This window comes from Erithacus rubecula (assembly GCF_903797595.1).
Source record: "Erithacus rubecula genome assembly, chromosome: 10".
In the NCBI taxonomy this organism is placed as follows: domain Eukaryota; kingdom Metazoa; phylum Chordata; class Aves; order Passeriformes; family Muscicapidae; genus Erithacus; species Erithacus rubecula.
The window spans coordinates 16665011-16678535 of NC_136662.1; the positions used below are offsets into that span (position 1 = coordinate 16665011).

General features: G+C 44.2%; 2 protein-coding genes across 4 annotated transcripts in view; one reads left to right on the plus strand and one right to left on the minus strand.

Annotated features, from left to right (window-relative positions):
- Positions 1–143: 143 nt before the first annotated feature.
- EBNA1BP2 (EBNA1 binding protein 2) lies at positions 144–5921 on the minus strand. The gene is made up of 9 exons (XM_079314135.1): positions 5787–5921; positions 5629–5712; positions 4495–4652; positions 3011–3134; positions 1874–1963; positions 1598–1673; positions 1245–1335; positions 752–932; positions 144–422 (listed from the first exon to the last, which is right to left on the minus strand). Exons 1-9 carry the CDS (start codon positions 5877–5879, stop codon positions 372–374), a joined length of 948 nt encoding a protein of 315 aa, XP_079170261.1. The 5' UTR covers positions 5880–5921; the 3' UTR covers positions 144–371.
- Positions 5868–13525, plus strand: part of CFAP57 (cilia and flagella associated protein 57) — a 23332-nt gene continuing 15674 nt past the window's right edge. Inside the window, exons 1-10 of one of the 3 annotated variants that reach the window (XM_079314125.1) lie at positions 5868–6134; positions 6208–6524; positions 7746–8032; positions 8174–8339; positions 9291–9443; positions 10471–10610; positions 11273–11435; positions 11836–11949; positions 12438–12650; positions 13325–13498. In XM_079314125.1, coding sequence (XP_079170251.1) covers positions 5984–6134; positions 6208–6524; positions 7746–8032; positions 8174–8339; positions 9291–9443; positions 10471–10610; positions 11273–11435; positions 11836–11949; positions 12438–12650; positions 13325–13498 — 1878 coding nt within the window. In that variant the 5' untranslated portion in view covers positions 5868–5983. The remainder of the gene's footprint in view (positions 6135–6207; positions 6525–7745; positions 8033–8173; positions 8340–9290; positions 9444–10470; positions 10611–11272; positions 11436–11835; positions 11950–12437; positions 12651–13324; positions 13499–13525) is intronic. The other 2 variants (XM_079314126.1, XM_079314127.1) reach the window with 2 other exon arrangements.

A 13525-nucleotide genomic window follows, 5' to 3' on the forward strand; every position in this document is an offset into this window, starting at 1 on the left:
AACTTCTTATTTTGACATCAGCAACATGACCCAGAACTCAAGGTCACCAACTTCATCTTAACAGTAGTGGTGGAAAAAGCTGTCAGAACGAAGGGAACAAAGGGCAGGCTCCAGCCACCATTCACTGAACGAGTTACACATACTTCTGTGCAAACCATTTAATGCATTCACACACCAAAAGTTTAAGTAGAAAACAATCCTTCAACAAAACAGACAGCAAGATGAAATTAGTGATAAGGCACTGGTTTTCACTGACTTGTTTTCCTTGCCACTGCAAAGCATCCAGCCTGCTCCACAGTTAGCTGCTTGATGCCAGAAGAAACACATCTTGCAACACAAACACAGGAACCCCACTGGGGAGCACAGTTCTCTTAGCGGGCTCGGTTCTTCATTTTCTGCCTTGCTCTCTTGCCAGGTCTCTTCTGTAAAGAAAAAGAACATATACAGATCTTTATTTTCACGTTCTCCATCTTGGTTCTAGCTCTACACCTTGGGGAGCATACTAAGGAGAGGGTATTTGGCAGAACATCTGGAAAGGGAGGTGTTGGCACACAGGTAGCAAACAGCACTCCCCTTCTTATTTTCCTGCTGATAGCAAACTACTGTCCCCGACTCTGTTAGTAACTGAATTATGCTTAGCCCCAAAGACAGCCAAATGCTGGAGGCACCCATGATGCACTCATCTCTCCCTGCCAGACATGGCCTGACTTCCTAGCCAACCAGGATCATTTTCATGCAGAATTTTACTTACATTAAGGGCTTTTTTCCCTCCTTTTCCTCCTCTTCCTCCTTTTCCTGGGCCTTTGTTGTGAGCCACTTTTGACTGGAAGCTGGATACGTCATTAAAACTCTCTTTTGTGTTCCACTTTGAGCCCTTCTTCTTCCCACCAAAACCAAACTTCTGATTTTTATATCGTCTTTTGGCATTTGGTCTGAAAAACAATGAACCAGCATCACTGCCTACATTCCTTGTTTCAGAAAGCTCTTAAGACACACATATATATATATATACTCATGGTCTCCCATCAACCATCACAAACCTTTCCCCTCTTAACAAAGATGCAGAAATTAGCCCATTTCAATCTCTGTTCCATTTCGGTCACAGTTTTCTTTAGGGACAGAAAGCCACCTTGGACTTATTTTAACACTAAACAGAACAGTTTTCTTGTTTCCCAAAACTACCCTCTAAAAAGACTGGAAAAAATCAGACATTGTGTTTAACTTTCTTTCATTTCTGGTCTCACCCCTTCTTTGTCCGTTGACTTGCATTGCCTTTTTTATTCCCTTGAGATGATGTCTGATCTTCATCTAGAAAATCCAGCTTGTCAGAGAGACCTGCAAGAGTGAAGACATCACAGCTACACCTCAGAAAATAGAAATTTTCAGGCTAAGCAAGTAATAGCAACAGGTCACCTTCACTGAAGGACAGCTGCTTGGGAGGTTTTTTACTGCCACTGGCACACAATTCTCCACAGCAGCAGCTTTCCAACCTCAAGGCCCAGAACTACAGACACAGTGACCACATCACACTGCCCTACACTGCTTACACACCACTACTGCTCTTACACATTTGCTCTCTCAGACAAGTTCTCTTTACCTTTCTGGTATTTCTTGACTGCATTCAACATATTTTTCTTCTCTTTTTGTCTCCTCTGCAGAATCTCAACTTGCACCTGAGATCAGAAGCAGAATGTTAGTGTTCCTTGCATACTTTTTTTTAAGGTATCCTATCTTGTGTTCTATTTTCCTTCAGAGCAGGGTAGACAGAAGACTAGACAGATTTTGTGTGTTTCAGCCAGACTCGTGGTCCCACATTTCCAGCTCCCAACTGAGGCTCTAAATTCTTGTCACAGGTCCTTTTGCAGCTCCTCACCTTCTTGCCATATTTTCTCATTGCACGGAGTTGTTTTGCTTTCTCAGACCTTTCCATTGCTTCCTGTTTACTCTTAAGTTTCTGTCGAATCTAATTGGGGAATAGAAAAAATAAAATTTATCAGTAATACAAAAGAAAAAAAGAGAATTTTCTAATTTCTGTACAGTCCTGAAGTCAGTATTTGTGAACTACCCACGAGTGTAAAAAAAAACCATCTCCCAATCAGATAATCCTATAAGGCATACCATCCTTTCAGCTCAAGGAACAGTTATTACAAAAATTCCTGAAGTTATCTATAGCCAAAATCTGGCTAAGACAAAACTCAGAAAATGGAGAAGACAAAGCCTTATAATGGGCTCTAATGGAACTGAAAGTATTTTATCAGTCTATTTGGGTGTCATTATCAAAAGTAAAGCACTGAAAAAAAAGTCAACCATCCTGAACAAAGCATCTTTTCTGTTCCCTACTTGTTCATAAACATTTTTATAAGGATGCTGCCTAATGAAGAATTACAAAGATTTCAACACAGAACTTTAAACTAGACTCCAGCTCATATTTATTTAATTTGTAGTCTTTTTTCCAAATCTAAACCAAAAAAGAGAGTCCCATTTTGAACAAAGACTACAGCCAAGAGGGAAATGTGTGAGTCTTATTTCTTACACTAATCTAATTTTCTATGTAAAACAGATTCATTCAATACATACAGTTTAAAATCACAGAAAACCAGAACACACTGACAATAAACAAAAGGTGATACTTAAATAGGAAAAAAAGGATTGCATTAAAGCCACAGTCAGCTGCAAGTTTTATGATAAAGAGTAAAAATATAGGCAATTTTATATCCACTGTTATATATATAAGAAAAATTCTACCTTTTTAATATTAAACACATTCAGAACAAAATATAAACTATGCTTTTCTGCTTTAGCATCCCAACCTGTTATAAAAATCCCCACATTGCACCGCAATACCTAAACAAAAAGAAATCTCCTGTCACAAAGTTTCAAACCCAACCATCGCCACAGGATCGGAAAAGAGATGACGGTCAGCACCCACACATCACACCTTAAATTTAATCCCTGCCTCAGGCCAAAACACACACATTGCACAGGAAAGAAAGACATTCATTGCACATACCTTCTGCATCTGCTGGTCTGACTTGGCCATCTCTGCAAAGTAATCGTCCGGGCGCCTGGTGGGAACCTGGAGCTTGCGCAGCCTCGGGAGGGCTTCCAGCACAGCCGCCTGCGCCTGCCGGTAGCTGGAGAGAGCACAGCAGCAAAACTGTCACTGCACACCACACCAAAACTGCCACTGCACCAAAACTGTCACTGCACCAAAACTGCCACTGCACCAAAACTGTCACTGCACCAAAACTGCCACTGCACCAAAACTGTCACTGCACACCACACCAAAACTGCCACTGCACCACTGTCACTGCACCAAAACTGCCACTGCACCAAAACTGTCACTGCATCAAAACTGCCACTGCACCAAAACTGTCACTGCACACCACACCAAAACTGCCACTGCACCAAAACTGTCACTGCACCAAAACTGCCACTGCACCAAAACTGTCACTGCACACCACACCAAAACTGCCACTGCACACCACACCAAAACTGCCACTGCACCAGCTGTCATCACACACCACACCAAAACTGCCACTGCACCACTGTCACTGCACCAAAACTGCCACTGCACCAAAACTGTCACTGCACACCACACCAAAACTGCCACTGCACACCACACCAAAACTGCCACTGCACCACTGTCACTGCACCAAAACTGCCACTGCACCAAAACTGTCACTGCACACCACACCAAAACTGCCACTGCACCACTGTCACTGCACCAAAACTGCCACTGCACCACTGTCACTGCACACCACACCAAAACTGCCACTGCACACCACACCAAAACTGCCACTGCACCAGCTGTCATCACACACCACACCAAAACTGCCACTGCACCACTGTCACTGCACCAAAACTGTCACTGCACCTCTCCTGTCACCACACACCACACCAAAACTGTCACTGCACACCACACCAAAGTTGTCACCACAACTCCCCTGTCACGGCACTGGCCTTGTCACTGCATGTCAGGCACCTCACAGTGCTGACACAATCTGCTCACACAAGGCTGACACTGGGATCTAGCAAGCATTACTCTGGATTTATATCAACATTCTGTGCACATCCACTGCTGCTGAAAGCAGTTTAAGAGCCAGTACAATATTAACATATTTATATCTTGCACATACACATTTATCCTATTGCCAGTTATAGTTTTTTTATGTTGGAATACAAAAGGCAAAGCAAAACAACAGAACTGTAAGAGCACCAAAACAAACACACAAATTCCTATCTTTGTTAAAAAGTCCTGCTCTCAAAGCATTTTTAAAGTAAACTCCTTAGCAAAAAATGAAGTCTACCACCAAGAGAGAAACTATTTTCAATCACACAGCAGTTAAATATACTAGCACTAATTTGTAGTTATTTTGGAACATATTCAGAGCCATCAAATGTACAGTAATGTAAGAGTACCACAGTGACAGACAGTGCATACTGGTGAAACATCAACTCCAAAAACGCAGCAACACGCATTTTGACACTTACAAACTCATCTCTCTCTGGAAATCATTCTCAGGGTCAACAGCATCAGACGTAGAAGCACTCTGAGAAACGGGATCCGCAACCGGGCCCAGAGTCACGTCCAGCCTTTCCACCCACGTGAGCTGCTGCCTGAATTCGGCCAGGCACTGCTTCAGGCCGTCCTGTGGAAAAATCACAGCTCAGCACAGCCCAGCTCAGCTCAGCACAGCTCAGCACAGCTCAGCACAGCCCAGCACAGCCCAGCTCAGCACAGCCCAGCTCAGCACAGCACAGCCCAGCTCAGCACAGCCCAGCTCAGCTCAGCACAGCTCAGCACAGCCCAGCACAGCTCAGCACAGCTCAGCACAGCACAGCACAGCACAGCACAGCACAGCTCAGCTCAGCTCAGCACAGCCCAGCACAGCCCAGCTCAGCACAGCCCAGCACAGCCCAGCTCAGCACAGCCCAGCTCAGCACAGCACAGCCCAGCTCAGCACAGCCCAGCACAGCTCAGCACAGCTCAGCACAGCTCAGCACAGCTCAGCTCAGCTCAGCACAGCCCAGCACAGCCCAGCACAGCCCAGCTCAGCTCAGCACAGCTCAGCACAGCCCAGCACAGCCCAGCTCAGCACAGCCCAGCTCAGCACAGCACAGCCCAGCTCAGCACAGCCCAGCACAGCTCAGCTCAGCTCAGCTCAGCTCAGCTCAGCACAGCTCAGCACAGCTCAGCACAGCACAGCACAGCCCAGCACAGCTCAGCTCAGCTCAGCACAGCCCAGCACAGCACAGCTCAGCACAGCCCAGCTCAGCACAGCCCAGCACAGCCCAGCACAGCTCAGCTCAGCTCAGCACAGCCCAGCACAGCCCAGCACAGCCCAGCTCAGCACAGCCCAGCTCAGCACAGCTCAGCACAGCTCAGCTCAGCTCAGCACAGCACAGCTCAGCTCAGCACAGCACAGCACAGCACAGCACAGCACAGCTCAGCTCAGCTCAGCTCAGCTCAGCACCGCCCGGCCCGAGCCGCAGGCTGGCCCGCTCAGGGTCCGAGTCACACGCGGGCTGCTCCTCGGGGCCGCCGGGACACACCCGAACCCCCGCGCTGTGCAGAGCACCGGAGCCCGCCCGGGCGGGTTTTCCTGCCCCCGCACCCCGGCTCACCGTGTCATTGCGCCGCTTCGGCCGCTCCTCCAGCACCACGTTGAGCCCCGGCTTCAGCGCGCCCTTCGCGAAGGCCTCCTGGAGCTGTGAGAGAGTTCGGTCAGTCCGCGCCGGGCGGCCCTTCCCCAGCGGCCAGGCCACCGCGGCCACGGGCTCACCTCCGAGTCCGAGAGCGAGGAATCCTCCGAGTCCGAGCCGGAGTCCGAGAAGGACCCGCGCCGCGCCGCCGCCATCGCCGCCATCGCCGCCATCGCCGCCGCCACCGCCGCTTCCGGCCGCGTGCGCGCCGCTTCCGGGGCCGCCGGGGCCGCCGGGCCGCGGTTACCGCGGCGACAGCGGCAGCGTTAGCGGCAGCATGGCGGCCGTGCTGCCGGTGGCCGTGTTCGGCTGCCGGCCGGGGGTGGCCGGCGGTGTGTGCTTCCTGGAGGAGCAGGTGGTGCTGCACGCCGCGGGGGCGGGCTGCCTGCGGCTGCACCTCGAGCACAAGTGGCACAACTTCATCCCAGGTGGCACCGACCCCGGTCCCGACCCTAACCCCGGTCCCGACTCCCGCCCACCCTGACCCTGTGCTCCCCGCAGGCACGGAGAAGAGCCGGGGCGTGCAGGCGCTGGCCGTCAGCCCCGACCGGCGCTTCCTGGCGGTGTCGGAGGCGGCGGGGGAGAAGCCGGTGCTGGCGGTCTATGAGCTGGCGGCCGAGCGGGCGCGGCGGCGGAAGGTGCCGGCCGCCGGCGAGCTGCCGGCGCGGCAGACGGTGTCCCTCGCCTTCTCCCCCGACAGCCGGCTCCTGGCGGCCGCCACGGCCCCCCCCGAGGGGCACCTCAGCTGCTGGCTCTGGGAGAAGCAGCAGCCGGTGGCGTCCGTCCGTGTCCCGGCCCTGGGCGACGGCCCCTGCCAGGTAACGCTGCAGCTCCGCCTGCTTCCGAAACTGCGGAGCCCGAGCTGGGCCAGCATCCCCGCGGCTCTTCACTAACACTCCCCTTGGCTGCTGACTGCTTCTTCGGGAGCGTACTTCACTTTTCGAAAAGGTGGATAAAACGATCAAACTTCAGTTCAACAAGTAGCAGGCACAGGTTGGGCACACGTTCATCCTGCAGGACATGTGCACAGTGCGTTTTCCCATGGCCTTCATCCAGGGCAAGAGGAGGAGAGGGCTTCACATTGTAGATTTCATACAGTTTCTCTGACCTTTCTTGACACCTGCTTTAGGCCTCCCTCAGTCAGGACACTAGGCTAAATAAAGTCTTGCATTGACCTGTAATGGACATTCTCACATATCTGTTGTATCACATGAAATCTATGTTACAGGACCAGTGCAACAGGCCAGTGAGTGTGCAATGTGTCCCTTGTGTCCCTGCAAAAGCACACGCTAAGTGTATTGGCTGTGCTCAGTAGTTGTAACACACTTCTTGGAAGCTCTCAGTGCACCTTTTCCTCCCTGCAGTCTTCTGTGTTCAGGTCAGAGGAGGAGAGTGCCTAGGAGCAGACTGATGATACACAAGTGATTTCTTCATCCAGCTATGGGTGCCCCTTTTTAGATTCCCTCATGTAGAGAAGTCAGATACTTTCAGTACTTGTGTTGGTTAAACTCCAGCCACCATTTTTTCTGGGGTACAGCTACAAGCAGAGATTGGCTGAACTACTGAATTCATGAGCTCAGTTCCTAAAGAGAGGGAAGTGTAAAGACTGGCTGTCTAAAGTCCCATTAAACACAAAAAATACTTCAAACTACCCCTCCTATCCTTCATGTTGAGTATTGAGATGGCTATTCCATCATTTTCACAAATAAACACCTAATTATATGAATTCATGTTCATACTGTTAGCCTGAAATATAGAAATACAGAACTTGTTCCTGGCCTTTTGCGAACAAATGGTCCCATTTTTGCTTTACTTTTGTAATTTAGTTTTGATAGACACACTATTGAAAGGGGGAAAACTTCAGTTTGTAGTTATGGTGGCTAATTCTTATTCTCTCTGGTATTCCTGTATGTTTCTATGAAACATCCTCCCTTGTTTGTTTTCCTGGATCTGGTATTGAAAGTCTTCAGAACAGGTATAATACTTCCTTGTTTGTGAACATAGTTGAAAAAATATGTCCTCTTTCTTTTATTCCATAGGTGAGCTTTAATCCTCAAGACAATACGCAGGTTTGTATCACTGGAAATGGTTTTTTTAAACTTTTCAAGTACAGTGAAGGATATTTAAAGCAGATGAATTTGCAAAGGGGAGAACCAGAAAACTACTTGTGCCATGCCTGGCTGTCTGAGGAGGAAGTTATATGTGGCACTGACACAGGCAAACTTAGCTTGTTTGAAACTGGACAGCTGCACTGGGAGACAAGTTTGGAGTACAGAAAACCACCCAGGGAATTAAAAGAAGATACAACAACAGAAGAATATGAAAGGTAAATCTGTTAAATAAGGTTAGTAATAGTTCCATGCTTTTGCCTGCAGATTAGTTATTCCTCATTGTCCAGTTTTTTTATTTGTGCTGCTTTATCTTCAAGTGTTTATGCATTTCCTAATTGCATTTCTGGTGTTTCTAGTGGACTGGCCTCTGAAGATAATGGTTTACAACAGCATCCTTTGCCTAAAATATCTGCAGTTGCAGCATATTCCAAAGGCTTTGCATGTTCACCTAGCCCAGGAGTTGTTCTTCTGTTTGAGAAGACCAATGAAAAGGAGGTCTACAAGGAGAGTCAAGAAGTCTGGGTAAGGAGGAAAAAAACTTTTATAAGCAATTATGCAGTGAGCCTTGCAGTTTAGAGAATGGTGAGTGTTTCTGATTCAGTTATTAATAATAACTTTAGCACACTGCTAAATTGCATTGTAAAGATTAATTAACTGTCCTGGTGATGATGAAAGGAGTTGCCAAAGATCACATTGAAAGTCAGTGCCTTATGACCTTTTGCAAGGTAGTTCTGTATGTTCTCTTCCCACATATAAAATGTGATTTGAGGATGCTAAAATTCAGGAAACCTTTTAAAAACTTGTGGAGACTTTTGGGACTAAGAGATAGTTTACATCAGTTTTGAAGAACTTGTCTGCTTGCTTTTTTCCAAGAAGCTTTTCTCCCCTCAGGTATTTATTAGAGTTGTAATGAGACCTGTGCACTCTTAAATAATCCTTCTAAATGTTCTATAGCAAACTATATGCATTGACCTACTGAAATATCTGGATAAGAACATTTAATGAGCTGGTCAAGACTTCATACTCTCATTCTAAAAGGTCAGATTTTCCCTATGCATGAGATGCTATAATGAGACTTATCTACCTTAATGATACATTACAAATAACTGTTTTTCTGAAATCACAATTTTTAGGCAGTTCTCATTCTGACACTTGGGGTTTTTTTCTTTATATTTTTCCACTACCATTTTAATTCTTGTTTAGGCACTACTTCAGATTGCTGCTGAAATGTCCCTTGATACTTTATTTCGACTGTAATGTTATAGATGCCTTTAGGTTGCCCTCTTGACCTCTGCTCCCTGCCTTGCAGTGCTAGTTATGTGCTAGCTAATGGTTATGTGCTATTAAATATCAAAGTTGCCTTGCTGATACTATGTATGTGCTTATTAGAGGAGCATTGCAACAAAAGTTTATATGCCTGCTATCAAAACATGGAAACCTGGTACAACCCACAGGATGTGGTTTCTTATGCAGCTTCCTCAGGACCAGTTCAGCACTGAGCCAAAAAAGTCAAGCAGACAGGACATTACATGTATATGCTTCAGCCCCTCTGAGGAAACGATGGTAGTTAGCACAAATAAAAATCAGCTCTACATGTTTACTATGTTCTCCACCAAACTTATAAGGGTAAGTGCACTTCAGTCACATTCCACAGCTTCCATGTCCAATATTATACTGATACAGGCTAGTCAGTGATGTTTTCGGTGATGAATTCTCATTAAATCCTTCAAATGAACCCTTAAAGCTCAAGATATGAAGTGCTGGGTGTGCTGCTCTGAGGGCACTGTTTCTGTAGCACCTTGCTCAAGCATCCCTCCCTGTAAATATCTGATTTTATTCAGCAGAGTGATAGAGAACACTTAAGACTATTTAAGGATGCCTATTACTGCTGAACCACTTTACTAAGGCTTTAATTGAATATCCTCAATGTAACTGTGTGGTCCTTGCTCCACTGTAATATGCAGAAACTTAATTGCAATGATAAAGTTGGAACAGCCACAGGAATCTCATTTGGTTCTACAATGATAGTTGCAGTTCTAGCTAGAAGTGAAACCTCTTTGTGAAATAAAAATATAATTAAATATAATTATTTAATTCTGGAGGAATTATTAATACAAAGACAAGTGAAAAATGTATTATCATGAAATAGACTTATATGGAATTGAGTACCTAACCTGTGTTAGGCACATGGAAAAATCTTTAGAGGAAGTGGGGTTGTAGTTAGGGGTCCTATTTCCACATGCAGCCTAAAATTCTGCTGGTGCTTCACTTCCAGCATGTGGTAACTGAACATTTCTATCACTCAGCACTTGACTGTTTTTTAAATATCTGCATGACCAGAAGGTATTAACTGCATTCTCACAGGTCCAGATTATTTATTTATCTAAACTTGCCCTTTTCTAACATACCTACAATTATGTTCTGCTGTCACTGCTCTGCCCTGCATCACTTTTCTTGATTATTAATTATACACTTAAAATGAACATTGTTAGGTTTTTAACATTATGTTCAGACCAGTGCAATGAAAGGATTAAGTAGCTCCCTCAAGTCTATTCTACAACTGTATTCAAGTACCCATGATAGATTTTTTTTATCTGACTTACAGTCTGTAATTAAATATTTGTGATTTCTTAATGTTCTCATTTCTTCTCAGGAGAAGACATCTTATTTTGCATATATGAATTTCCCATTGCATTCTAATTCAATCACTGGTCTGGACATGTGTGCTTGGAAACCCATTCTTGCTACATGCTCCCTGGATAGATCTGTCCGCATCTGGAATTACAAGACAAAGTAAAGAGTTGCTTGTGTTTGTTTTTACCTCTTGCTTTTTTGTATATTGTATTTAGGAGCAGCAGCAAACACATATGAATGAGTGTTGCTCTGGTAAAATTGTTGTGTAGTGTGGGATGTGAATGGTATTACTGACATAATGTGGAGAATATGAATATGCAGTGACTTTAAAACTGGTGCCAAAAGAATGCAAAGCCTTTTCTATTAAGCTTTTTTTGTGTCAGCCTTCTTGTGTTTTGGAAAAAACTTTTTCATTCAGCTTTGTTTAAGATACTGTTGTCCCATATCTTGCTTCTTAGGCACAGTTCTTAAGCAAAATGACTCCAGCTCTTGAGGTTCCCTGGAGGGAAAAAAAATCTCAAGAGATGCTTGTGTAGGATTGCAATCAGCAATTCATTTACCCTCTTCATTATATTACAGTACACAAGGATTTGCTCTTGCACCTTCCACACCTTCTCTGTGAACCAGAAAGTCAAATTTGCTTTTGTTTCCTGTAACATCTCAGTGATGATTACTTAACTAAATAACACAACACTTCTTGAAAGGACAAGGCAGAGTCAGTTTTTAGCTGCAGGTGTCCTTGCTGGGCCAGATAATATCCTGTCAAATGTACAGTGGGGAGTTTGTCCTATTCCATACTGCTCAATTGTTTTCTCTTTCAGCACTTTGGAGCTGTGTAAGGAATATCAGGAGGAAGCATACACAGTATCACTTCATCCCACTGGCCTTTTCTGTTTGGTTGGGTTTTCTGACAAACTACGATTTATAAGTCTGCTGTATGAGGACATGCATGTTTTCAAGGAGTTTGCTGTAAAGTGTAGAGAGGTAAGGAGTGGTGCAAAAATGAAATTGGGGAGTTATAGGGAGCAGAGTGGTGAAGAACATGACAGAAAATAAAAACTTCTTCAATATGTCCTAGTAGGATATAGGATGTCCTATATCAAAGCTTGGAGAAATTGATTCTGACTATTGGAGAACAGATCCAGAGGCTGCTGTGTAAATGTGGACCTGGGAAGCAGTAGAGGGGATAATTTGCTCAAAAATACTTCAGAACTGAATTTTACAAGGGAAAGCGTTGATTAAGAAAACTCTAAAGTCACTAATTATGTCATGGAATTTTCTTTTCATGCAACAACTTCATATTAAAGGATGTAATTGAATTTCAATGCATGAATGTTTTTATCCATTGCATCTACAGTAATGGGTGGTTATGCTCTTTTTGTAGTGCTCATTCAGTAACGGAGGTCATCTTTTTGCTGCAGTTAATGGAAATGTGATTCAAATTTATTCCAGCATCACCTTTGAGAATATTACTAATCTGAAAGGACATACTGGGAAGGTTAGTAAACAAATCTTATACAGTGCAACTTATTAATGTATTAACTAGTTGATGCATTTTGAAGAGGTAAAGTACCATTTTGGATCTTGAGATGGCCTCAAAATGTAAAAACAGAAATAGAAAACTCAGTTTTCATTGGTCAGAAGGCAAAATGTTCATGCACTAGATATATTTGAAAAGTCTGCCCTTAAATTTGAGGTGAGCCATTGGCAGCTGGCTGAACAAAATAAAATATATCAGTAATACATTATAAAAATAAAATCTACTACTCCATATTGAAATGAACTTTTTCCTAATAGTGTGTTCATAAAATATTTCTTACTGCTTTTGGTTTTTTCTTATGCTAAAGTAGAATTGGTTGAGAAACCCAGAGGTCTTTCAGTAAGGCTCTGAAGTATGATTCTGAAGTTGTGGCTTTACCAGTACAATGACTCCATGCTGTATGTCTATAATCTACACATCAAGCTCCTTGGTTTTGCTTCTGCCAGGTACATGCAATTAAATGGAGTGCAGATGACACTAAATTCGTCTCCTGTGACACACATGGTGCTGTGTATGAGTGGAATTTGTTGACAGGTAAAAAGGAGTCAGAGTGTGTGCTCAAGACCTGCATTTACACCAGCATTTCCCTGACTTATGATGCCAAAATTATCTTTGCTGTTGGATCTGACCAAACTCTCAAAGAAATTTCAGAATCTTCGGTGAGCTAACAAACACTCCAGAATCTTGCTACTTTCTCTGGCGAGGGTACTAGTGCTTTGCTTTTCTTAGCATCCATTTGGTAAATAGGAATTGATCTGGTTTTGAAAGCTCTGATATTTACTGACACTTTTGTGTTCTTATGTCCTTTGCAATGAAACCTGAGATTTTGTTGTAGTTTTATATTTTTGTAATTTTACTTGGATTTACCTAGAAATCTTCTAATCCAGCTAGCAAACTACCTAGGCAATATTGTATCAAGTGTTCTGCTGAAATACAGGTGTATCACATCTACCACTGTATCTACATGGTGCATGGTGCTGTAGATACATGCTACATTTACTTATTTTTTCGAAAAATGTAGTAAATTGTATGTGATAACCATTACATCTTTTAGATCACACATCAGCTTGGCTTGAAATTTTAATACTGTTAACTATAACAAATATAGATTTTATATGCAAATATTTCTTTTAAATATATATTTTTTTTAATGTATAAAACTTAATACTAATTACTATTCAAGCTATACTTCTGTAGACATATAGATTCTTTTGACTGCATTGTGTGCTACCCCAGGCAGAGGCATAGCAATTGCCCATGCAATAGGTAATCAAATACTTAGTGTGATATTCATGCTTTGTGTGGTGGTTTGTGCTGTTGGTTTCTGAGTTAGATCCAGCACGAAGTGCCTGCCTTTGACGCTGTTTACACGACGGTCGCGGTCTCTCGTTCCGGCCGCACGATATTTGTTGGTACATCCCTGGGGACAATTCGAGCCATGAAGTACCCACTGACTCTGAAGAAGGACTTCAGCGAGTACCAGGCCCATGCAGGTGCTGTTACAAAGGTAGCACAGAGTTCTTTCTTCTCTCTG

Coding starts and splice junctions, on each gene's coding strand:
- EBNA1BP2 (XM_079314135.1), bottom strand. CDS start 5,879: ATGGCGGCGATGGCGGCGATGGCGGCGGCGCGGCGCGGGTCCTTCTCG. Junction 5,713..5,786: donor CCTCGCTCTCGGACTCGGAG/GTGAGCCCGTGG, acceptor ACTCTCTCACAG/CTCCAGGAGGCCTTCGCGAA. Junction 933..1,244: donor AGTCAACGGACAAAGAAGGG/GTGAGACCAGAA, acceptor ATTGTTTTTCAG/ACCAAATGCCAAAAGACGAT.